The sequence below is a fragment of the Boleophthalmus pectinirostris genome, unplaced genomic scaffold (genome assembly GCF_026225935.1).
Source record: "Boleophthalmus pectinirostris isolate CB_2022bp ecotype Guang Dong unplaced genomic scaffold, ASM2622593v1 HiC_scaffold_39, whole genome shotgun sequence".
Classification (NCBI taxonomy): domain Eukaryota; kingdom Metazoa; phylum Chordata; class Actinopteri; order Gobiiformes; family Gobiidae; genus Boleophthalmus; species Boleophthalmus pectinirostris.
In genome coordinates, this window is record NW_026571350.1 from 6,277 (window position 1) to 28,750 (window position 22,474).

Genomic DNA, 22,474 nt, shown 5'->3' on the forward strand with positions numbered 1-22,474 from the left:
AAGACAGCTTCAATGCTGCATTTCCACTTTAGTGTCCCCCCATTGTGATTAGTACCCACCCAGTAATTACACCGTACATTTCTTAAACATTACACCTGCCAAGTCAAACGCAGGACTTGGGTTAGATCAGTGGTTAATACATTTACCTGCAGGTGGTGGACCTACGCAAATCAAGTCTTCTATATGACACTGTAAAATACCTTCTGTAGAGTTAGCAAGTTAAAAACCTATTGGCCACATTTACAGCCCAAACTTAACTCACTGCCCATTCATTCTTACCAAATTTACTGAAAACAAAAGACTTCTAATGTGTACTTTTGTAATTTTATTTCTGCACAAAACCACATACATATATTTAGAAGAAGGTATTTGGTCTTTTGGTGGTGAAACGTGGTTTGTGTTGACGACGCAGGACCCTGTGGGGCAGGGGGAACTTGATCTTGGAGTCCTAAAAAGAACAAAAAAGTTTTGGTAAGTAAATTATATAAATCGGTGACTTGATAATCAACCAACAGCATGACCCTGAGTATCCTCCATTCTTTGAACATGACCACAATATATCAATGTTCTGGTCAAAGGAAATATTAAAGATTTCTGTAGAAAATCATTTTGACAGACATTGGAAACTTTATTGCTCCACAAGGGAAATAATATTTGCAATTATAAACTGCTTGTGACAGACAATTTAAGGTAGTGCAAGTAAAAACTCCTCAGTCAATTTACTTGTTTTCTTGAATGTATCATGTAATATGTTGCCAGTTTCTAACCACCAGATCTTTTGGTGAAAACAAAAGCTGGAAGAGGACTGGCCAGTTCTATTGCGGGTTTGTTAACTGGCTCTGACGATGATAGACAGCCCAGATGAGAGACCCGCCTTGTCGCGTCATTTGAAGAAATACTCACGTGGAACTGCTTGATGGCAGGTCTGCGGCATTTGTTGGCAGGGATAATCTGGACTTTCATGATCTGGATGGCATGAGCACGAGCACGGTGGCGAGCTCCCATATCACGATCTGCACAGAGAGAAGCAGGGAATGATAAACCAAAATACCAGGTTGGGTTTTTTATAGAAGTTATTACAAAGTCAAGTTTCACCCTAGTTCGCATTACAATGCAAACTTTCATATACAACATGATAACAAAGCAAAACAGAATAAAACATTCAAGAAATTGTCAAGCATGGTTGTGGTTTATGCAACTTACAGCACTGAGTGACTGCTCCAGAGGTGGTCAGATCCCTGTACTCTCTGTACATGTTGTGGGTGCCACTACGAGAGTCATAACGCAGCCAGATGCCAAAGTTCTTCACCTTCAGTGGGGTCTTCTCATGAACCTGAAATGGTAAAATCAGACACCAAAATTAAACCACTGACATTATAATTTAAACTTAACAAATGTTCTAAAGCTTACCAGTCCACAGTAGACAGTCTCTCCAGATGCCTTCTTCATTTTTCGCAGTTGAGACACAAAGTACCAGAAGCGAGACTTGGCCACAACATGGTTAGGCGCAAAAATCCTCATCCGATAGAGAGGAGGTGCAGGGTTCTTGGCAGAGGGCAGCAGCCGCCCAATGACTTTATACTCCCTAAGCTGACAATAAAAATAAAACATTTTAGTATGTTACGAGTTTGACACAAACATTGTTGGCATAAGTTGAACATATGGATTAGAGCCCAACCGATATATCGGCTGGCCGATATTATCGGCCAACATGGGCACCTGGAGACATATCGGCTATCGGCCGATATGCTTGCTGATAAGGGCCGATATTTCACGTGGGCATGTTATACCTCGTTATAAAGCTTAGGCTCTCTACATTATGTTCATTTAATCCAATTTATAGACAGATAAATGTCCTAATATGTGGCTCCGCATCAGTATTTAATTGCGGTGTAATTTGTCTGTGTCCGTACTGTCCCTGAACACACCACCAGAGTGACGTCACTTCACTCGCGTGTATTTGTTTACACCCGCAGCGGTGCGCAACACTGATATTATATTCTTTTTACGGACAATCGGTTTGAGTCTGGATTAAAACTTTTATTAGTGCAGACTTGTGATGTGAGGAGGAGCCTGTGTGAGCGGTGAGTGTTGGAAATACATCGACTCTGAAGATAGTTTTGGCTATTTGTTATTAGTGATTAGCTGCTGTAGCTCCCGCACATAAACAGGCTGTTTTCTATTGGCCTATTGTAAAGTGACTATATTGTCCGTACATTTGTTACTGGACCAGCATTGATATGTAAATGAGCTGTGAATAGACGTGTGAATGATCCACATTTATGCATATAATTAATTACCGCGGTGCGCACGTTTTTACGGCTAAAGGCTAATAGCGATAGTTTACTAGCTACTACTAGGAGTTATGGGTATATCGCGATCGAAACGGCTCTTAGATCCGGCTCTTTGAAGCGAACAACGGGAGCATGTTTCTTATTGGGAGCCGTGTTTTCTCTTTTTCTCACTTTTTCTCTTCAAGCCGCATGTAGACCCGTAGTTTGACAGCAGCAGCGGCTGAAAACGAAATTTTCAGAAATCTGCGTGTGCATAGGATAAAAAAGTGCATATTTGGCTGCACTTCAGCATAAAATGAATAAAGCAGGACTAATCTTTGGCTCGAGAGAGAGATAGAAACCGAGTCCCGACACTCAGTCCTGGTTCAGTCCTGTTTTACACATGGTTTAAATCTGTTTTAGTCCTGGTTTAGTCCTTTTTCAGTCCTGGTTCAGTTCTGGTTTAGTCCTGCTTGCAACAAAACAATCTCAAGAGTCGCTTGGGAGCCGAAAGAGCCAACTGCTTTAATGAGCCGAGCCAAAAGAGCCGGTTCTCCAAAAAAAAACAAAAAACTGGAATACCCATCACTAGTAGCTAGAATGTGATGCAAAAATGCCATTAGGCCAATCTACTGTCTGTAAATATGATGTAAAGAGTCAGAATAACAATAAATGTTGCCTAAATAAACCCAATTTAGAATCCACTAGAGCCAAACCTAAATTTTTTAAACAATTCAAGATTTACAGTGAATTTTTACATCACTAAATATATCGGCGATTATATCGGCTATCGGCAGCTCCAACTCCCATTATATCAGTTTCATATCGGTCACAACAAAATCCATATCGGTCGGGCTCTAATATGGATCCTTGAATTCACTTTCAAAGGCACATGAGCAGCAACAGAGAAAGGCGACAAGGAACGATTTACTATTTGCACACCAGACAAGATCATACCATTATTAAGATATGAACTTTGGGTTTGGGTGCATGTTTTAAGATTAGGCCTCTCAAATATGGATACAACTAATAAAGAGCTATGGTCATATTTGATAAAACAAAGACAAAAAAAACGACGGTGGTTGATCTGAATTGCTACAATGATCAGCATGAAATTTGCATTATCGGTTTTATATACCACTTTAATTACCCGATGAATACGACACAGAGCCATGAATCATTTAGCGTGTTTAAGGCATAAGAAAAAGGGGCATGAATTGGACACACTGAATCCCATTACAAACCCCATCGTCCACATGGTGCAGTCGACGCCATGTTGTAGCCGCTAAAACTCCGTAAGTACAAGATCATAGAGATGTCAAGATGCAGTTCTACTTCGTCATATAGATGGATGATGTTTGAAACGGTTCTAAACGCATTCACTGGAGCCCTTTAAGGTCTTTATGCTTATAATTAGACACTAAAATAAGGTTTTTACGTACTGTGCCGGACGCCTTCATGGTGTCTCTCGCTCACTGCCACAGTAAAAGAGGAAGTTGAAGGGCGGAGCGACCGTACGTCAAATACACGCCGGAAGAACTAGAAGTCACGTGGCTCGTTCTTTATCGTGTCTTTTCTTTCATCCAAAAATGTTTCACTTCTACACTATAGATGTATAACACTTCCAAGGTCCACACCCTACACAATATTTAAACTACTTTTAATTTCGTTGGACAGAGTTTCCCAATCTTTTTCTGTTAGTGACACCGGGGGACACCGCAAACCATCTCATCAAATGTTTTCTAATCAATATACACAATGGATTAATTCGATATTAAGTAACAGTACTCAACAGAAAAAAAAAATGTAACAATACAGCAGTAAATATAATGATTTCCCAACTTTCGGTGGGTCCAAATACTTAGGCTAGAAGCATAGATCATTGCCTTGGATGGTTGTCATGTGTAAGGCTGGACAATTAATTACTTATTCATTTTTGAGGTACAATTTAATAAATTAGTACAGGAAAATGTACAGGCAACAGTTTTGGAAACAAAAACAACAAAGTGAAATAACATGCACATTGTTGGATATGTGTACAAAAGCTAACAATGACAGCAAAAGCTTAATAGTCAGAATTAAAAAAGGTTCTAGTAAGTAGCATTTACAGTGCACACTTGTATTTAGCTTATAGTATCAAATAGTTAAAGCAATGTTTGCTATCAAGCAGCAGCCTACATTCAGATGGAATAACTTAACTATTTTATCATACAACACTGGAAAGTGCCCTGCTTTAGTGAAAAATCCATACGCACACATACACACACACACAACACTGATTGATGACTTGATTTGATCAGTGGCTTCATCTCTGAGTGCAAACTGGTGCGAACGTTAACATCTCAATCTGTATCATATAATGATACTGATAACAACTGTCCTTTAAATTAGGTCTGCACCATGTGGCTGAATTATTGTTACTGGTAATTTCTGAAAATTATTTATACATCCAGGGAAGAGTTTGCTCTACATATAAAAGAAGCACACATATGTAGTGACATAACAGTGTTAATAAACATATTTGTGAAGAAATAAGCGTTATGATTGCTGGATCTTTGGAAGCCTCGGCTGGTCATTTGTGAGATAAAAAAGTATTTTAAAATAAAACAACAACAACAACAACAAAAACACTAGGTCTAAATTTTAAGGCTTGAGGAGCACACTTGGGGAGAAAAAAACATACATAAAAATATGTGATAATATCATATCTGTTGATTTGAATATTCCCAAATCCATCCAATCTATTTTGTAACAATGTAAACACGCAATACCCTTTGTAAATCTGTTCTAATTTGTTCTTTTGATACAGGGTCAAAACAAAGCCAAAAAAGAAAAAAAAAACAAAAAAAAACAACAAAACAATATAACCAGCAGTAGTGAGGAAACTTGTTCTATATTCATAACAGTCCAGTATCTTCATTGTTTTATAAAGTTTGTTAATAAAGCATCTAAGCAGCTTGTTAAAACATCTTCCTTGAAATAGCTAACATCCCTTTTTATTAAAAAATAAAAATGCTATAATTAAACAAAAATAAACTTTAACACATAAAAAAAAACCATATAAACAGTGTAATTCACTAATTGACTGTGTGAATCAAATGATGTAGAAGTCACAAACTTTAAACAGAATAAAGAAGTAAAACAAGGGAGAGACTAGCTGAACTAGAAATATTTAATGCTGTAATGGTTTGGTAATGTTTTTTTAACCCACCACAGGATTCGATCCACTTGACCCTTCTCGTTCCATCATTGACAGTTTTTTTTCTCAGAGTTTCATAAAATGTAAAACTTAAAAGCACCTGCTGCTGTGGATAAAAACATAAAAGCTCCAACTCGCATAGTGTCAATGATCAGTAAAGCAGCAGGATATTTACAGGAAAGCTGACATTCTTTTATTCTCATGGTCCGAGTTCAGCCAGTGCCATTCACACATGGTCATGTGCTCCTCCCCAAAGCTGTTTCCTAGAGATGACCTTCCTGTCCAAACGGCAGGAAATTAAAAGAAAGAAGAGGCACTTCTTGAATGGCTGGTTTTGATCATCCCAGATGTCAGATGTTTGCAACAGTTTGACTTCAGGTGGTGCTGTTGTCTCAGTGGCCTACAGCAGGGAGGCACTTAGTAATGATGCTCTGGGAGAAAATATGCTATGTCATCAGAATTGGCTTCTGCCGCACCTCCAGGATGTCTACAGGTCAAAACACAAAAAATTCAAAACAATTCAATAAATACAAAACAAATAAGAATAGTACAATAGGGCTGTTGCCTGGGAGATCTGCATTCTGGATCACAGGCAAATAGAGCAGCATAATACAGTAATTCACAATCAAATCAAAATCACAATTACCAAATTGCAATGACTGCATTTATATAGGTAATAGAATTTTCTGTGTAAACAACCAAACATACTGTCATTTTATGACAAAAAAGTTAACCCTATAGTTTTAACTTTGCCAAAAATGTTCTGATCGCTATCAAACTTTTGTTTTAGTTTTGCAATTAATCAACATGTATTATTTAAAGAAATGGCAGTACACAACACAGAGGTCATGAATGTTTCCAAGGAAGACGCAATATTTACAAAGGAATATCAGAGAATTTGAGAAGACTGTCAAATCCAGGTGTAAACTACCTAAAAAGCAGGGCCAAAAAGGTCTAAACAGGATCTTACAATGATTAACTGACTAGATTTGTTAAATTCTGCCAATAACCTCTGACCTGTAGTGATGCGATGCAGAGGCAGAGTGATGTAGGTCAGGTGGGAGTACAGCAGGAAGTAGTCCTCCGTTCGATTCAGTTTGAGCCAAGAGCCAACAAGGGAGCGCCCCGTTCCCGACAGAGAGCGAGAGCGCAGGTTGGTGGCTGTGTGGATATCTAAATATCAAAAAATATCAAAAAGGTAGGTGACTATTTAGGGGGTGTTAAAATATTAATATTATAAAAAATATACTTCAGTGTTTACTTCTAAGCAAATGGTATGCTGGATGCCTAAGACTTGCAAGTTTTAGTACTAGGCGCTTATCCACTTTTTTACTTTAATAGGTGGACTATATCATTTTTCTGTCGGTCCATCGCAACTTGGTCATCTCCATGAAATTGCTGTTGCTTAGAATGTTCAACACTATTGCATTAAACGTATCTCATTGGAGACAAGGAGATGATACGTCCAGGTCAAGTTACAGATCAGATCTCTTGAGAAGCAAAATTTATTTTTCTACTTATTTTTGAACAATAAAAACACTAAATGCTATACAGAAAAGTTGAATGTCATAATGATATTCATACTTATTCAAGCAATACAATAACATGGAGATAGACAGAAGAGATACACAGTCTTCCTTTAGTTGTACATACTCTAGGGCAGTAGCTGAGTAAAGACATTGATCGATTAGTCGGCTAAAAAGGGGGCTTGCCAAAAGTTCTCAAAACTATCTCTATGTATCAGACCCAAACTGCACTCACATCTGCACTGAAGTTCATGCAAAAAACATTATTTATGCTGAACAAACTACTATGAAACAATGTATTCATATAATTTGCCTTTTTACTAGGTAACAACATTTTAACATGCTTTAAATTTCACAAGAGTCAATTTTGCATAATGTAGGATCTTATATGCACATAGAACGTAATTTCCTTGATTTAGGAACTTTAAACATTACCTTCATCATCCTCCTCTCTGAAAAACTCCTCACTGTCATTTGCAGAGTGAGACTTTTTCATTTCAGCGATTCGGTTTCGAGGTACTTTACGGCGTAGTGATGGCGAGAAGAAGGAGGGTCTGTTTCTTTCTGGGGTCGGAGGGGTGCTGAACGACGTTACCTGCAACAAGCCACCAACATTTATAGTTAGATATCACTGCTTGTTATTACACCTGTCTCCTTTCTTCTGGCTTTCTTCTTCCAAGTCATACAGATAAGAGTGAACATTGACTTTAAATTAATGTATGTTAAATTAATGTACAACCCAATTTAACTACACTGTACACAGCCATAATCTAAGGAGCATGACAGAATTTTATTATTGATTATGACCTCATTTCAATTGCACTTTAAACAGCATTGGGCCCCTAAATGGGGGGCATGGGGCACTGAGCTGGCAGACATGTGATGATTTAAAGATAAAAAAAAAACAAAAAACTATAACACTATAATGAAAGGTATGTAATCTATATTTCCATTGAAAACTTTCTATGTTTTGGAGAATTAAGCCAAATGACAAAATAAACTATTCAGATAAATGTCAGTGAAACTGTTTCTTCATGGAAATTATAATTTGCATTAATTAACTTTTGCTGTTGGGTCTTGAGTTGTTGATCCCAAAACAGCCATGTTTGGAAACCCCTGCTCTACAAAATGAGGCTCTGTACTTACATATGCAAATTTGAAATACACTTGCCGTTACCTTTTCATGCATCGGTGACATCTGGTCTTCTTCTGTGTTACAAGGAGATGTGTCACCTGTTGGGACTCTGCTAACGGCCATCTCTGCATGCCCTTTGCCTTGGGGACCTTTCATTCTCACAAACTCCATGTTGTTGTATTTATAGAAACCAAATGACATCCGTTGAGCCATTTTAGCAGCAACACTCACCTATGATAATCATTAGAAAATGAACAAGGGCAAAAATCTCAGTGTTTGAAGTGCGGGAAAAGAGATCACTATTTTAGTTTTGTGTAAATTGAGACACAATTCTCTTGTGTAGGTCTCACCCGGTTGTCGTAGACCTTTCTTAGTGCTTCGTAGCGAATGGATCCCTGGAAGATGACTCCCTGGAAAGTGTTGCTTTTGTCGCTCGCCACCAGCTCAACACACACCATCTCTCCCTCACCCACTGTCATGTCGCTGAACACCTAAATAAATACAACACACCAAAATCTCACCTTTTATAACAAAACAAAAACACATCTGAATTACATATTTTCATAGCTGAAAACCCAAAATGGCCCTTTAATTTCAAACTGTCAGAGATCGCTTATATATAATTTTTACAAGATGACCAACCGAAAGCACACACTTGGTTTTGAATGTGAAAATGAGAGAGACAAAGCACAAAATTACAGATCATTACCCCAGCAGCATTACCTGCTAAGAAAGCAAAAAACACCACTGCTTTTCAGGTGCAGTCAAAAGTATGCATTTGTGGATGCTTCCTTACCTCCTCAAAGTTATCAATCATGAAGAAGATATTTGGGTAACTCATTTTGGATTCTTCTCCTTTACTGTCCATTGCATGTTTACTGGGTGAAGCAAACACCTCCTGGAAGAAGTTAAAAACATGTGTAAAAAACTGAAAAATACAAAAGAGCTGTAGTTGTGGAGTCACAGTCCTCTCTCACCTGACATTTCTTTTTATGGATGTGGATATCCCCTGCGTCGGAGCGTGTGCAGACTGCGCATGTCACTACGTAATCCAACTAGAGATACAAAGAGAGAAAAACAAGAATTTTTGGGAGAAATGTGAAACACTGCACTGAGATGGAGCTGAATCCAGTACACAGATACATATATTCAACATCAGTTGTGTCTATTACCTTTTGTAGAATAAGATTCAAGTAGACACTCTCTTCCCAGTCAATGTCAGGATCTCCAAGGCCTGGCAGTTTCTTAGAGTCTCTCCGGAATACCTCAACCTCCACCTAGCAGTACAGGCCGTATGTCATAGTTAATTATGAAACCAAACATATGTATTTAATTTTGTAAAACACAGGCATGTCAATCTATAAATTAATCACAAGTCAGCAAGATGACTACTCACTTTTTTGCCCTCCGTGTTGTCAGTGTTGACATAGGACAACTTCCGCCGAACATAGAAGAGCATGTCGTCTTGTCGTGGAGCCCACTTCTCCATAAAGTATGTGGAAAACATCCATGTCCAAAACACAATGCGGTCATCTTTAAAGCAACCTGAAAAATAACACTAACGTTAGTTTGCATCTGCATCATTTGGCTGTAGACAAGGAAAGACCAAGGACAAATTCAGTCAAAGAACAATGAATGGACACTTGTAATACTATCACAGTGGCAGACTATCATCCCCACATAGCCCTGAGGGTGCTCTACTATCAGGCACCTGCCACCTAGCAACTATTGCCAAGCAACTGGTCCAGGGATGACATGGCATTAAGTTCACCATCCTGCCGGAGCTGCTTCATGAGGAAACCAAAAAAAAATACTGCTGCCATTACCCTTTATCTTTATGTCCTAATTAGGGCTGGACAGATTATAAAAATATTGGGTATGTTGTTTTGAAGATATGCTTGATATTCAACATTAGCATATTGTTTACAATAAAAAAACAAAATATGAGCTGATTAGAATTATAATAATGCATTATTCTTTTAGCCTTTTAGTCTTTTCTAGTGCTTTTCTACGCTCATAGTCACTTTGTGAATTATTCATTACATACCCTATGGTAGAAAGCTACTGTGCTAGACGGACAGATGTCAGGCTACCAATCTGCGCCATCTGACCCTCCGACCATCACCTCTCACATGCCACATTCTGACTTCAGATATCAGACAAGATAAGATAAGATATAAGATATGCCTTTATTAGTCCCACAGTGGGGAAATTCCAGTGTTGCAACGTGCAATTTCAGAACAGCAGGAAAAGGTAACACAGATAATAAATAATAGCTTAAAAATAATTTAAAAATAGACTTAAAAATAATTGCACATGGATATAATTGACTGGCACATGTTCAGTGTTAACAATGTTTGTTGTAAAGTCTGACAACAGCAGGAAGGAAAGACCTGCGAAACCTCTCCTTCACACAGCGAGGGTGAATCAGTCTGTCACTGAAGCTGCTCTCCAGAGCAGACAGAGCGTCCTGCAGGGGGTGAGACTCATGGCCCAGCATAGAGATGACCTTAGTCAGGACCCTCCTGTCCCCCACCTCCTGCACTGAGTCCAGACGACAGCCCAGGACAGAGCTGGACTTCTTGATGACCTTGTCCAGCTTCTTCCTCTTCCTCTCTGTGATGCTGCTGCTCCAGCAGACCACACCGTACAGGATGGCTGATGCCACCACAGAGACATAAAAGGTCTTCAGGAGTGGCCCCCCCACTCCAAAAGACCTGAGTCTCCTCAGGAGATAGAGCCTGCTCTGGCCCTTCCTGTACAGTGCATCTGTGTTGTGAGTCCAGTCCAGTTTATTGTTCAGATGAACACCCAGGTACTTATACGAGTCCACTCTCTCAATGTCCCTTCCCTGGATGTTCACTGGGGGGGCAGTAAAGTGGCGTCTGCGGAAGTCCACCACCATCTCCTTGGTCTTCTCTGCATTGATGATGAGGTGGTACTGCTGACACCAGTCCACAAAGTCCTGTATTAGTCCTCTGTACTCCACATCATTATCATCCTTGATGAAGCCAATGATGGCAGAGTCATCAGAGAACTTCTGCAGGACGCAGCTGTCCGTGTTGTGTCTGAAGTCTGCAGTGTAGAGGGTGAAAAGAAAGGGCGCGAGGACAGTGCCCTGGGGCGCCCCCACACTGCCAGTCAGGAGGTCAGACACGCAGTTCTTGGATGGGGCCGGTTTGTGAGGTAGTCCAGAATCCAGTCTGCCAGGTCACAGTCCACACCGGCAGTCTCCAGCTTGTCCCTCGGGAGCAGTGGCTGGATGGTGTTGAAAGCACTGGAGAAATCAAAGAAAAGAATCCTCACAGTGCTGCCGGGGTTCTCCAGGTGAGACAGTGAGCGGTGCAGCAGGTAGATGACGGCGTCCTCCACTCCGATTCTAGGCCGGTACGCAAACTGCAGCGGGTCCATCGCTGAGCTCACGGTGGAGCGGAGGTGGCCAAGGACCAGTCTCTCCAGTGTCTTCATCAGATGGGATGTTAGAGCCACCGGCCTGAAGCTGCTGAGGTCTTTAGCGTGCGGTGTCTTAGGCACTGGTACCACGCAAGAGGTCTTCCGGAGTCGCGGTACCACCCTCAGCTTAAGGCTCATGTTGAAGACATGCTCCATAACACCGCACAGTTCGTCTGCACAGGACTTAAGGAGCCTGGAGTTGATGCCGTCTGGTGCTGCTGCCTTCCTGGGTCTAATTTTCTTGAGCTCCAGTCTCACCTGGGCTGCAGAAAAAGACAAAGAAAGTGGCAGGCTGGGAGGAGGGGTGAGTCCATGTGTAGTGGTGGGCTGAAGAGCAGAGGCAGAGGTGTGAAGAGGTGGTGCAGGATTTCCCCATTGTCCAGATGGGGAGGTGAGAGCTGGCAGCTGGGTGGGGGGAGGAGTGAGTGATTGATCAAACCTCAAGAAGTGAGAATTGAGGTCATTCACCCACTGCAGGTCCCCCTCCATCTGAGCAGGAGGTGCTTTGAAGCCTGAGATAGTCTTGAGACTTCTCTACACCCCCTGGATGTTCTTCTGCTGTAGCTGCTGCTGCTCCATCCTTCTCTTTTGGCTGGCTTGGCTCATCCTGATTTTCCTCCTCAGCTCCTTCTGTACAGCCTTCAGCTCCTCCTTGGTCCCTGACCTAAAAGCTCTCTTCTTCTCCTTCAGCAGAGCTTTTATGTCAGGGTTAATCCATGACTTGTTGTTTGAAAAACACCGCACCGTCTGGGAGGGGACAATGTTTTCAAAACAAAAGTTGATATAGTCCGTGATGCATTCTATCATTGCATTGATATCCTCTCCATGTGGGTCACAGAGCTCTGCCCACACTGTGGTGTCAAAGCAGCCCCTCAGAGCCTCCTCACTCTCAGCAGTCCACTTCTTCACCACACGGGGCACCACAGGCTGCCTGTGCACAATAGGCTGATAAACAGGCCGCAGATGGACAATGTTGTGGTCAGTTCTACCCAGGGGAGGCAGTGAGGATGAGGAATAAGCCTCCTTGGCGCTGGCAAAAAATAAATCCAATATTTTATTGGATTTGGGAAGATTGGGAACTGACAAGGTGATATGGTCTTAAAAATGTGAATAGAAAAAAACTTAGGTTGTGTTAAGTAAATCATATTTCTGCACTTTTTGTGGTTACTTTTACGGTCTAGACTTAACCCTGCTAACATATTGTTTTACAGTTTTAGCACATTTCTGTTGGATCGACATAAATTTAATATCATTATTGGGATACTCCATGAAAATACTGAGCTATTTATCACCCATAGAATCACCCCAAGAATTAGTTAGTCTTTTAGTCTGACAGCAGAGTTTGTTTACTTCCTGTAGCCTTCTTCAGAATGTGATGGTGTCTGACGCCTTCTCCAGGACTGCATCCCATGTGTGCAATAAGGTGTATGCTCCTTTTTCATGGTTTACTATGCTCCTTGGACCTTGTTTGTGCATCTCACCTTACCACTGCTGGGTCAGAGAGGCCATCGAGATCCGCAAAAGGAGCATAAACCGTGACAAGGAAGCATACACCTTATCACATACATGGGATGCGGTCCTGGAGAAGGTGTCAGCCCCCTACTGTTTTCAGGTTATCTTGCATATCTCATTTTTAGCCACTGCAGGCGATCTCTGAAAAAAGTGTGAGGCTATTTATAGCACACTTGAAGTGTAATTTTTTTTTCATGGACATGCTTATGACCGACAAAGCTAATAATTTTAACTGTAATACGAATAGACTAGTACCTCCATGTTTTTCTATCCGAGCACTGTGCAACATTAGTAAAGAAGAAAACTTATTTAAGTTTAACAGATATGAGTTTTTCCATTTCTACTTATACTTCTTTAATACCAACACAACTATGCTAAACACATGTTCCAGAGTGAGGCATCCATCACTCGATGTCTTGCTGAACCAGTGTCATGTCATGTGATTATCACTACATGATGAGGAATTGACATACAGCAATTTGCCCATGAGACATCATGTGCCTCTGAGCTGGTTTAACGTTAAAGGAACTACTGTTTGATTATGGTAGCACAGTCACCAGCATTTGAGTTACTGCCTAGAAGAGTTATAGCTATGTGATTTTTATCATCTGGAATTCATCATCATTTAGGACATTATGATGAATGCACATTAATGTGACATTAATATTAAACAATGCAATTTAATCTTATACGATAGCCCAAAATAAAGATCTTTCACCCAGGTGTTCCTCTCACCAATATTAAGATGTAAGCATGGCCAACATCAAGTGCAGTGATGAAATCATGAACAAAGCTCCACTGACTTCACTGTCAGAACAAATTACCTACAAAACAAGCTTCAGCGTCCCAAGATACAGCAGATTCTGGTATAACATACACACTACACTAAAACATCACACATTATATATATATACATATATATATATATATATATATATATATATATATATATATATATATATATATATATATATATATATATATATATATATATATATATACACATATATACACACACACACATATATATATATATATATATACACATATATATTCACACATATATATACATATATATATATATACACATATATATACATATATATATATATATGATTTTAGTGTAGTGTATATGTTATACCAGAGAAATTACAGAGAAATTGCCATCCTACAGCCCAATTTTATTTCACAAATCTCCATAAGGTGTATTCTAGTGGAGTTCAGCAAGTGTTGGAAAGCTGAATGTGCACTATTAAGGAGGTTCAAAATAGTGTGTTCACAACTGATTCTGATTTGATCTCTGTTTATTCCTAATATAGACTTGTTCCGTCCTCTTCTATGCCTGTTCTTTTCATAAGTCTAACAAACATACCGGTTACCACTATTGCGGGTACCACTATCAGTTCCCCATGTGACAAGCATATGCTCTTGTCAAGTCCAGATACAGAACAGAAAATACCCCCAAAAATTTGCATAGGCTTGGGTTCGACGAACTCGTTAAAGCAATGGGTCACGTTGACATTAATTAAAATAAAGACGTGTTTTAGGGAGTAACAATAGGTGATCGGAGCCATAAAATTGTTCTTCCTTTCGGTTTGAAAACCAGATAAAGGCTGCAGGACCCACGCTCACCGAGTCCGCTGAGCTCCTGTCTGATGTTGAGGCGGCTCCGTTCGTCGGCGATGGCCTTCAGCATCTGCCCCAGAGAGTGGTCCAGGTCTCCGTTGTCCTCCTCAACAGCGGGCCCGACAGCCTTGCACAAACCGGGTATAGACGCCATCTCCGCGCTGAGATCATGACAGTCCAAGCTAACAACCACCGACAGCGGCTACAGAGCGGAGCAGTGGATAGAGTCCCAGTAGGTGCCGGGGCGTTTCGTGTTGTACACAGAAAATAGGAGGCTCTGTTTAAGGGTGCACGGCGGGGGACTCCAAGCCCGCTCTCCGTGATCTTTGGACGGAAAAGAGCAGACAGCAGACACTGGACACACGGGGAGACGAGCTCCTCTGTTGTGTAGATCAGCTGGAAACACCCCTAACACTTCCGGTAACAACACTAAGCTCTTAAAGAGACATAACACTAGAAGTGAGAATCACTGATGTTACGGTGCCTTTAATGACCTCATACTTCTTGATCATCTGTCGTCTTTTTTCATAGCTTTTGTTGGCTTCACAACATCTGATCGATAAGGTTTAATCAAGACAAAAATTAGTAAACATCAAAGGCAAGTATTATGTTACCAAATTCTCGCCCGTTGTAAACTCCTCCCACCCCAAAGAGCCAGTGGAATAAATCAAGTGCACTCCTTGTTATAAGACAAAGGATGACGTCGTTTTTAATATATGAAAAAAGCAAAGTAGGTGGAAACACAAATAATAAAAAAAGTAAAATAACTTTAAAAATGTATTAATTTGGTGTAGGTTAATACCATTATGGCATTATTTATCAAATATTTAAGCATAACATATTTTATAACAAACATGTGATTTAAATTCAGTGACTATTTCACAATATGTAGTTTAATCAACATAGCCACACATTAATTAATGAATAATTATTGCTCATATGTGGTATTTGGTTTATTTGGTAAGTGTATTATGGACAACAAAATGTAACTCAGATCTGGGTTTATTTGAATAGTTGACAACCATGTCAGATGAAGCCTTTGTCTCTGCCTCCTGATCTTGGTGTGTAGCTACGAATTAGACCAAGAGGGTCATGGCGAGGGCGGGGTAACATAACACGTGGAAGAGTTGGTCGCTGATCATATATGCCACCAATAATCCCTGGGACAAAGGGTTCAAAATTTGGCCCAGTGTGAAATGGATCAAGGTTTGGGTATGGAGGTAAAGAGCGATTAAGTCTCAGCCTATGCCGTTCCTTGCGAATCTTGTACTGCTTTCTATAAAGCTGAAAAACATATATTGCAATTTAAACAACTTGGCATACAAAGTACTCATTAAGTATTGTCCTTAAACTATATAACATTGATCTGAAATTGTTTTTCCACTCACCTCTTTCCAGTTTGTGTCTCTGGAACAGCTCCAGGCATCAGAGTCTAGTGACAAAAAAGCTATTCTTTTAAGAACATTGTTCATAACCTTAAACCTTGCAATAGTTTATCATTTTGCAAAAGATTAGTGCTTTTCTCCATATTGGTCTCACCTCTGAAGTCCCTCAGAAAAAGATGCTTCCACAGTGTAGAGTCAGATGTGGTGTTGTGAAAGTGTCTGTTGACCATGGACAACCTTGTCAGTGAGTGTACATCCAGTAGCCGAAGCACTCTGAGCAGGAGCTCTGGTGGAAGAGCTGGTAAACCAAAGGCTACAGGCAAAGCTATGGCTGAAGAGATCAAACAAAACAAAAACATTAAACAACATTAAACAAACAACATACATTCAGAAGTACTGAGTTTGCACCTTCTCTAGCGGCAGCAATCAGAGGATATGCCAGCGCATCTTTGAATATTCTGGACAGTTTTTTCAGATCTTTGAAAGCTGCAGCAGCATGCTCCCCTAAAGAAAAAGGTGAAAAATAAAAGTGATTAAAACCTACTGTGATGGTCTCTTGAAAGTAAAGTGCCAGTAAAGCAGTTTGTAAAGAACAAGTTTACACTCAACACAAATTATTCGTCTAAGTTCATATTGCCTACCTGGCCACTCATTGGTAACATAGCTGGATGGATTCAGACATAGTTTACCAGCTGCACATGCTTTTTCATTAACTTTCAAGGTTGCTATTGGAGAGATTGGAGAAAGAAACTGTTAAAAACTCAGATGAAAGAAGAGATTCTTCACATCTATCAAAAAGTTACCATTAATCACAAGGGCAGGGCCGGTACACACAGCTGCCAGAAGTGCTAGGCTGTTCTCACACAGAGCATGGCTGTACTTCAGCTTATATACTCCTCCTGCTCCTCTCCATCCAGCAGGCATGTCCACTGACTGAGGCTCACCTCCCTGGGCAGTCAAGAAAAGTGGTTATTATTATCACATTTTATAATAATTGTTAATATTATTTGGACAATGTACAGATACATCTTCTAGAAACACGTGTTTGTAAACCTCATGAGTAAATCCTGTTTCAAGCATCAGCAGGTGTCCAACTATAATGATGGCATCACTGGGACTTGTGCTGTGGGCCGCATGATAGAGGAGCTCAAGAGAAAGAGGTGCTTGGCTATCCTCTGCCTCACTGCATAACATAGGCTCCCAACTGGGGACTGTGTGTTCTGAGATCTCATTGTGAATTGCAGGGCTACTGCAGCTGGGCTATAACAGATGACGAAATAAAAAGATAATAAAAATGATTGTCACTACTTTGGTGTACATACCAAAACCATCAGCAAATAAGTGCAACAAATGCTCACTTCATCGTTGGGCATTGATGTTGTATGCTGTGTCTGAATCTGATTGGTAGCATTCGGCATCTGCTCAGTGGAAGCAGAGGATGAAACCGCAACAACATGGCCAGGCAGTATGACACAGATCAAATCTCCAGAGACAATGCTGCACGAAGTCAAAGTCTGCCCATTGTCTGAGAGAGGCTCTGTGCCATTCAAGGACAGGCTGAACTCTGTGTTGGCACTGTAAAAAAACAACAAACAAGGACTTAACATTTGCTGGATTGTTTTACATCTTCATAAAGGTTTAATCAAGTCAGAGTCTGACCTCAGGCCCTGTGAAGGCAGTAGTGTGTTTCTGATATGATTGGTAAGTTCTGATAAAGTAGGGTCTTCTCCATGTAGCTCTACACGGCTCGTCTGCCTGTTGAGTCGAACTCGAAGGATCATGCTACAAAGGTGTAGTTAAAGTCAGACACGTTTTATTCACGAGTTATTTTCATATAGTTAACGTTAACGTGAAGCGTAAGACTGCACTGTACATGAAAATTTAACAGAAGTCTTGATAAATGACATGGTAATAAATAATGCGTCACAAAGGACATTATTTCTTATCGCAAATCTTTGTTATTTAGCTGAATCATGTTCGTGTTAAGTGACACTCTGTCCCAAGTTTCACAAAACACAAAAATAATTCTCTCAAAATGACTACAAGCGTTACATATCTCCAAATTACACAATAACAACCACACTGCATAACATTAATGTACAACTGCAACTGGTACGCAACACAATTGAGTTTCGGTTTTGATAGCAACATTACTTAAAATTAACCACATTAAATAAAAATGCTAACTAACGTTACACATATTAACAGTTAAATAGTTAACCTAACGTTAAACTATAAATGACTTTGGTAAGACCTACTTACTTTAAGTACGTATTTGAAAAGAAGTAAGGTACAGTATTATTCCCATGTGCAGTTTTATTTTTGCTGCTAACATTGATCCAGGTGTCAATTCGTAAACACAAGGAACGCAGCTCAAACTGCTTCCGCCACACAGTTTGTAGAGTCAATGTAAAATCTATCGTATTTTCTATGTAGAGCTCTTTGTCTAAATTACCAAAACAGGACACGTTATAGTAATCTTAGTCTATTCCATGATTGTTTAAGTAAAGATAGTTTGACACCAAAAGTCAAAGAGTAAAAACCATCTGTAATAAGAACTTACATGTCAAAGACTTGGTGCTTATTTTGGAGGACTTGGCCTGGTCCGCTCATTTCGCTCTACGGAGATTCGGCCCATTAAACTTTAAGCATTTGATCCAAAAACATTCAGTTACATTAAAATGATGATAAGCAATATGTAATTTGCTACTCCGTTATGTCCTTATTGTTATTAAATTCCAATTCAGACGTGGCAGTCCATGCCACGAAAATTGAGAATCAGTGAATATGTTTTTTTCCTTATGGGCTTCCGTACCGCTCGGGTGACGGACACATACTGCACACTGTTCACAAAGCTAACACAATTATTTCTGGAGTTTTATTCACCTTATTATCAAAGTCATGAGCCGAAGTTACAACGATGAATTGCAGTACTTGGACAAGATCAGCAGTAACTGCTGGCGAATTAAAAAGGGCTTTGTGCCCAATATGCAGGTAAGGCATGGCATAGCAGGACTCGAACGTGGCCGGTTTCTTTGCTTTTGGATCATCCACTACTTCATAGAGTACGAATACAATGATTCTTGGATTATTGACTTATAAATAATGTGTAATTTTAGGTTGAAGGAAACTTCTACGTGAACGATTCCCTGGAAAAATTAATGTTTGAAGAGCTTCGAAATGCCTGTCGAGGGGGAGGTTTGTACATTTCTCTTATTGTGTCGTTTAATCCATTTTCAAATCCCCTTCCTAGTGCATTTTACATTTATTACCCACTCCAAGTCATTCAACTAGATTCTAAATTTTATTTTATATGGGAAGCAGTTTCTTCGGCTTCAGCGGCCCTATGGCCGAATGGGATAAACATGATTGTCTATCTGCGTAATCTGCGCCAATGGCCTTATATACTATATACTATGTTCTGACCTATAGAATGTCTGTTCTGATCACATCATATTGCATTTTTCCACCTCTTTGCTTTTGAGGGATTAGGATTCATATATTTCTTTACAATTAAGATTATATAATTTTATTTATTTATATATACCATAAACTTAATGTTTAGGTGTCGGCGGATTCCTCCCAGCCATGAAACAGATTGGAAACGTGGCTGCACTGCCTGGAATTGTACATGTGAGCTTGAAAATCTTTCTTTGTGCTATATATGCATTGCCACATCATATAATATTAAATGAGGAAAACAAAATAATGTGTAATATCACATATTCCAGAGATCCATAGGTCTCCCTGATGTCCATTCTGGATATGGTTTTGCAATTGGAAACATGGCAGCTTTTGACATGAATGACCCTGAAGCTGTAGTTTCCCCAGGTATGTCAGTATTACTATTGCTGATCAAATATCGTATATTATCTAAATCATCAGACATATTATTGCAAATCAGGCATGTGTTGTACATCTTAATATGTACTTAGAGGCCAAGTTGTGAGGTGAAGCAATTATACATCTACAGGTGGTGTCGGTTTTGATATAAACTGTGGAGTGCGTCTACTACGAACAAATCTCGATGAGCGGGACGTTCAGCCAGTAAAGGAGCAGTTGGCTCAATCTCTGTTTGACCATATCCCAGTCGGAGTGGGGTCCAAAGGAGTTATTCCGATGAGTGCCAAGTAGGTACAGTTTACACTTACCAAAAACACTGGAAAGGGCAAGGTCTCTTCTTCTACTGGTTTGATTTTTGCCTTTTTGCTAGAGACCTGGAGGAAGCTCTAGAGATGGGCGTGGATTGGTCTCTCAGAGAGGGCTATGCCTGGGCTGAGGATAAGGAGCACTGTGAGGAATATGGCAGGATGTTGCAAGCAGATCCCAACAAAGTGTCATCCAAGGCCAAGAAGAGAGGACTGCCACAGGTAGCCACAGGAAGGAATACTATTTTAGAAAACAATGTTTACTTTTAAAAGTAATTATTTTCGTGTGCTGCAGCTGGGAACTCTTGGGGCTGGAAATCACTATGCTGAAATCCAAGTTGTGGATGAGATATATAATGACTATGCCGCCAAAAAAATGGGCATTGACCATAAAGGTCAGGTGTGTGTGATGATCCACAGTGGAAGCAGAGGGCTTGGCCACCAGGTTGCTACAGGTATATATAAGTGTTTATTGAATCAACACTGCTGATCAAATAACACATGCATCACTCAATCATATTTTTAATTGGCTCTGTTGCAGATGCCTTAGTTGCCATGGAGAAGGCAATGAAAAGGGACAAAATCACAGTGAACGACCGTCAGCTGGCATGTGCTCGAATCTTTTCACAGGAAGGACAAGACTATCTAAAAGGCATGGCTGCAGCGGGAAACTATGCCTGGGTCAACCGTTCATCTATGACCTTTCTTACTAGACAAGTGGGAACTGCATCTACAACATTCATATTCAATTCACAATCAGTGTATTTGATTTAATGCATTTCCATTTCTGTACCAGGCCTTTTCGAAAGTTTTTGGGACTACACCCGATGACTTGGATATGCACGTTATCTATGATGTTTCCCACAATATTGCAAAAGTTGAAGAGCACATTGTTGATGGCAAACAGAAAACACTGTTAGTCCATCGCAAAGGCTCCACCAGGGCCTTTCCTCCTCACCATCCTCTCATTCCTGTCGACTACCAGGTCCATACCACATATACATCAGTCCCTTAAATGACCTCTTACATAAAGTGTAAATGCTGCGCTTTCTGTTTAGCTTACAGGTCAGCCGGTGTTAATTGGTGGAACCATGGGAACATGCAGTTATGTCTTAACTGGCACAGAGCAAGGGATGACAGAAACATTTGGCACAACATGTCATGGAGCGGTATGTAATTTTCAACTTTAGCTCAGCTCTGGCTCTGTATGCATGGCATAAGGTCTATGGTCAGTGATTGGTGCTGGTTGGTAGTTTTTTGTCTGGCGTTGACAACAGAAGCCGCTTTCCACCCCCGTGTGTTCTTGTGACTGAATACTGTAATGCAATGTAAAGCCTTGCCACAAAAGTATTATATAAAATCTGTGTAATTGTCATTATACTTATATGGTCCAGGGCCGGGCTCTCTCTAGAGCAAAGTCACGGAGAAACTTGGACTTCCAGGATGTACTGGACAAACTGGCTGATATGGGTATTGCTATCAGAGTGGCTTCGCCCAAGCTAGTGATGGAAGAGGTATGTAGAAGGTTGACTCTGTCTATAGCTCAGGAGTCTCCAACCTTTTTCTCCTGGTGAGCTACATTTACAAAAAGAAAATGGCAAAGTGCTACAAATTTTACAAGAAAATGAGCACAGGAAAGCCTTAGATGGGGAACAGTTAGGTCTACATTTTGTAGGTATTTTTTCCATTATTAATTCATAAAGTTAGTCATCAAAATGATAAATTTACAATGGCTGTTGATCAAATTTGAGTCAGTCAGTACAATATGTATAATTCAAACCCTTCCAAGTAGCTCAAAGGATTTTTGGAGAGTGACTGGTTGCTCTTAAGCTACAGGCTGGAGACCCCTGATCTCTATCTGTATATCTGTATCTACACACTTGCATACATTTATTTTATTATTTTTTTTACAGGCTCCTGAATCATACAAAAATGTGACAGATGTTGTGAACACATGCCATGATGCTGGAATCAGCAAAAAGGCCATTAAACTGCGACCTATAGCTGTGATTAAAGGATAAACAAAATAGATACACTTAAGACGGAAAAGCCTTGCTTTAGAAATTAATTTATGTATCTGGCCTAGCCCTTTTGTGAATCTGAAAATGTTATATATGGCCCTATATGCCCTAGCTTAAAAATTGCTAATTGAGTTTTTTTTTTTAAAGAATTGCTGTCCTGCCAGTGAAAGAATAAAACCCATGTGGAAATTACAAA

The 22,474-nt window shown here is 40.0% G+C and overlaps 4 protein-coding genes and 1 non-coding gene across 7 annotated transcripts; 1 reads left to right on the plus strand and 4 right to left on the minus strand.

Moving 5' to 3' along the window:
* Positions 1-310: 310 nt before the first annotated feature.
* rpl18a (ribosomal protein L18a) lies at positions 311-3,803 on the minus strand. The gene is made up of 5 exons (XM_020926543.2): positions 3,716-3,803; positions 1,411-1,590; positions 1,204-1,333; positions 904-1,013; positions 311-448 (listed from the first exon to the last, which is right to left on the minus strand). The coding sequence occupies exons 1-5, from the start codon at positions 3,731-3,733 to the stop codon at positions 356-358; spliced, it is 531 nt and encodes a 176-aa protein (XP_020782202.1). The 5' UTR covers positions 3,734-3,803; the 3' UTR covers positions 311-355.
* Positions 3,132-3,266, minus strand: LOC129411203 (small nucleolar RNA SNORA68). The gene has a single exon (XR_008633187.1). It is a non-coding gene; the product is annotated as a small nucleolar RNA SNORA68 (small nucleolar RNA).
* Positions 3,804-4,199: 396 nt separating the features above from the next.
* kiaa0930 lies at positions 4,200-15,141 on the minus strand. Its single transcript, XM_020926426.2, has 10 exons — positions 14,731-15,141; positions 9,530-9,678; positions 9,306-9,410; positions 9,111-9,188; positions 8,930-9,031; positions 8,484-8,624; positions 8,176-8,364; positions 7,434-7,593; positions 6,490-6,645; positions 4,200-5,959 (listed from the first exon to the last, which is right to left on the minus strand). The coding sequence occupies exons 1-10, from the start codon at positions 14,876-14,878 to the stop codon at positions 5,919-5,921; spliced, it is 1,269 nt and encodes a 422-aa protein (XP_020782085.1). The 5' UTR covers positions 14,879-15,141; the 3' UTR covers positions 4,200-5,918.
* A 523-nt stretch (positions 15,142-15,664) lies between these two features.
* On the minus strand, positions 15,665-18,812 carry fbxo7 (F-box protein 7). Of its 3 annotated transcripts, none has more exons than XM_020926739.2 (10): positions 18,673-18,812; positions 17,769-17,891; positions 17,468-17,684; positions 17,163-17,369; positions 16,913-17,057; positions 16,751-16,834; positions 16,518-16,613; positions 16,264-16,440; positions 16,113-16,156; positions 15,665-16,008 (listed from the first exon to the last, which is right to left on the minus strand). In XM_020926739.2, the coding sequence occupies exons 1-10, from the start codon at positions 18,720-18,722 to the stop codon at positions 15,751-15,753; spliced, it is 1,401 nt and encodes a 466-aa protein (XP_020782398.1). In that variant the 5' UTR covers positions 18,723-18,812; the 3' UTR covers positions 15,665-15,750. The 3 variants fall into 3 exon arrangements, with proteins under 3 accessions (XP_020782398.1, XP_020782396.1, XP_020782399.1); XM_020926737.2 differs by having other exon boundaries at positions 16,113-16,171; XM_020926740.2 differs by lacking the exon at positions 18,673-18,812 and adding an exon at positions 18,372-18,524 and having other exon boundaries at positions 16,113-16,171.
* Positions 18,813-18,944: 132 nt separating this feature from the next.
* rtcb (RNA 2',3'-cyclic phosphate and 5'-OH ligase) lies at positions 18,945-22,418 on the plus strand. The gene is made up of 12 exons (XM_020926736.2): positions 18,945-19,103; positions 19,229-19,307; positions 19,675-19,742; positions 19,841-19,940; positions 20,083-20,239; positions 20,323-20,479; positions 20,553-20,712; positions 20,799-20,974; positions 21,054-21,242; positions 21,316-21,426; positions 21,652-21,771; positions 22,171-22,418. The coding sequence occupies exons 1-12, from the start codon at positions 19,011-19,013 to the stop codon at positions 22,276-22,278; spliced, it is 1,518 nt and encodes a 505-aa protein (XP_020782395.1). The 5' UTR covers positions 18,945-19,010; the 3' UTR covers positions 22,279-22,418.
* The last annotated feature ends 56 nt before the right edge of the window (positions 22,419-22,474 follow it).

Bases quoted from the DNA above. Each gene is read 5' to 3' on its own strand.
- rpl18a (XM_020926543.2), bottom strand. The intron at 1,334-1,410 runs GTAAGCTTTAGA...TTACCATTTCAG, and splicing joins AGACTGTCTACTGTGGACTG to GTTCATGAGAAGACCCCACT. The intron at 1,014-1,203 runs GTAAGTTGCATA...CTCTCTGTGCAG, and splicing joins TGGAGCAGTCACTCAGTGCT to ATCGTGATATGGGAGCTCGC.
- kiaa0930 (XM_020926426.2), bottom strand. From the start codon at position 14,878: ATGGCGTCTATACCCGGTTTGTGCAAGGCTGTCGGGCCCGCTGTTGAG. The intron at 6,646-7,433 runs GTAATGTTTAAA...TTTGATATTTAG, and splicing joins CAGAGAGGAGGATGATGAAG to ATATCCACACAGCCACCAAC. The intron at 5,960-6,489 runs GTCAGAGGTTAT...TTTGACCTGTAG, and splicing joins TCTGCATCGCATCACTACAG to ACATCCTGGAGGTGCGGCAG.
- fbxo7 (XM_020926737.2), bottom strand. From the start codon at position 18,722: ATGAGCGGACCAGGCCAAGTCCTCCAAAATAAGCACCAAGTCTTTGAC. The intron at 17,058-17,162 runs GTTTACAAACAC...TTGACTGCCCAG, and splicing joins AAACAGGATTTACTCATGAG to GGAGGTGAGCCTCAGTCAGT. The intron at 16,614-16,750 runs GTAGGCAATATG...CTTTTTCTTTAG, and splicing joins TGTTACCAATGAGTGGCCAG to GGGAGCATGCTGCTGCAGCT.
- rtcb (XM_020926736.2), top strand. From the start codon at position 19,011: ATGAGCCGAAGTTACAACGATGAATTGCAGTACTTGGACAAGATCAGC. The intron at 19,941-20,082 runs GTATGTCAGTAT...ATACATCTACAG, and splicing joins TGAAGCTGTAGTTTCCCCAG to GTGGTGTCGGTTTTGATATA. The intron at 21,243-21,315 runs GTCCATACCACA...CTTTCTGTTTAG, and splicing joins TCATTCCTGTCGACTACCAG to CTTACAGGTCAGCCGGTGTT.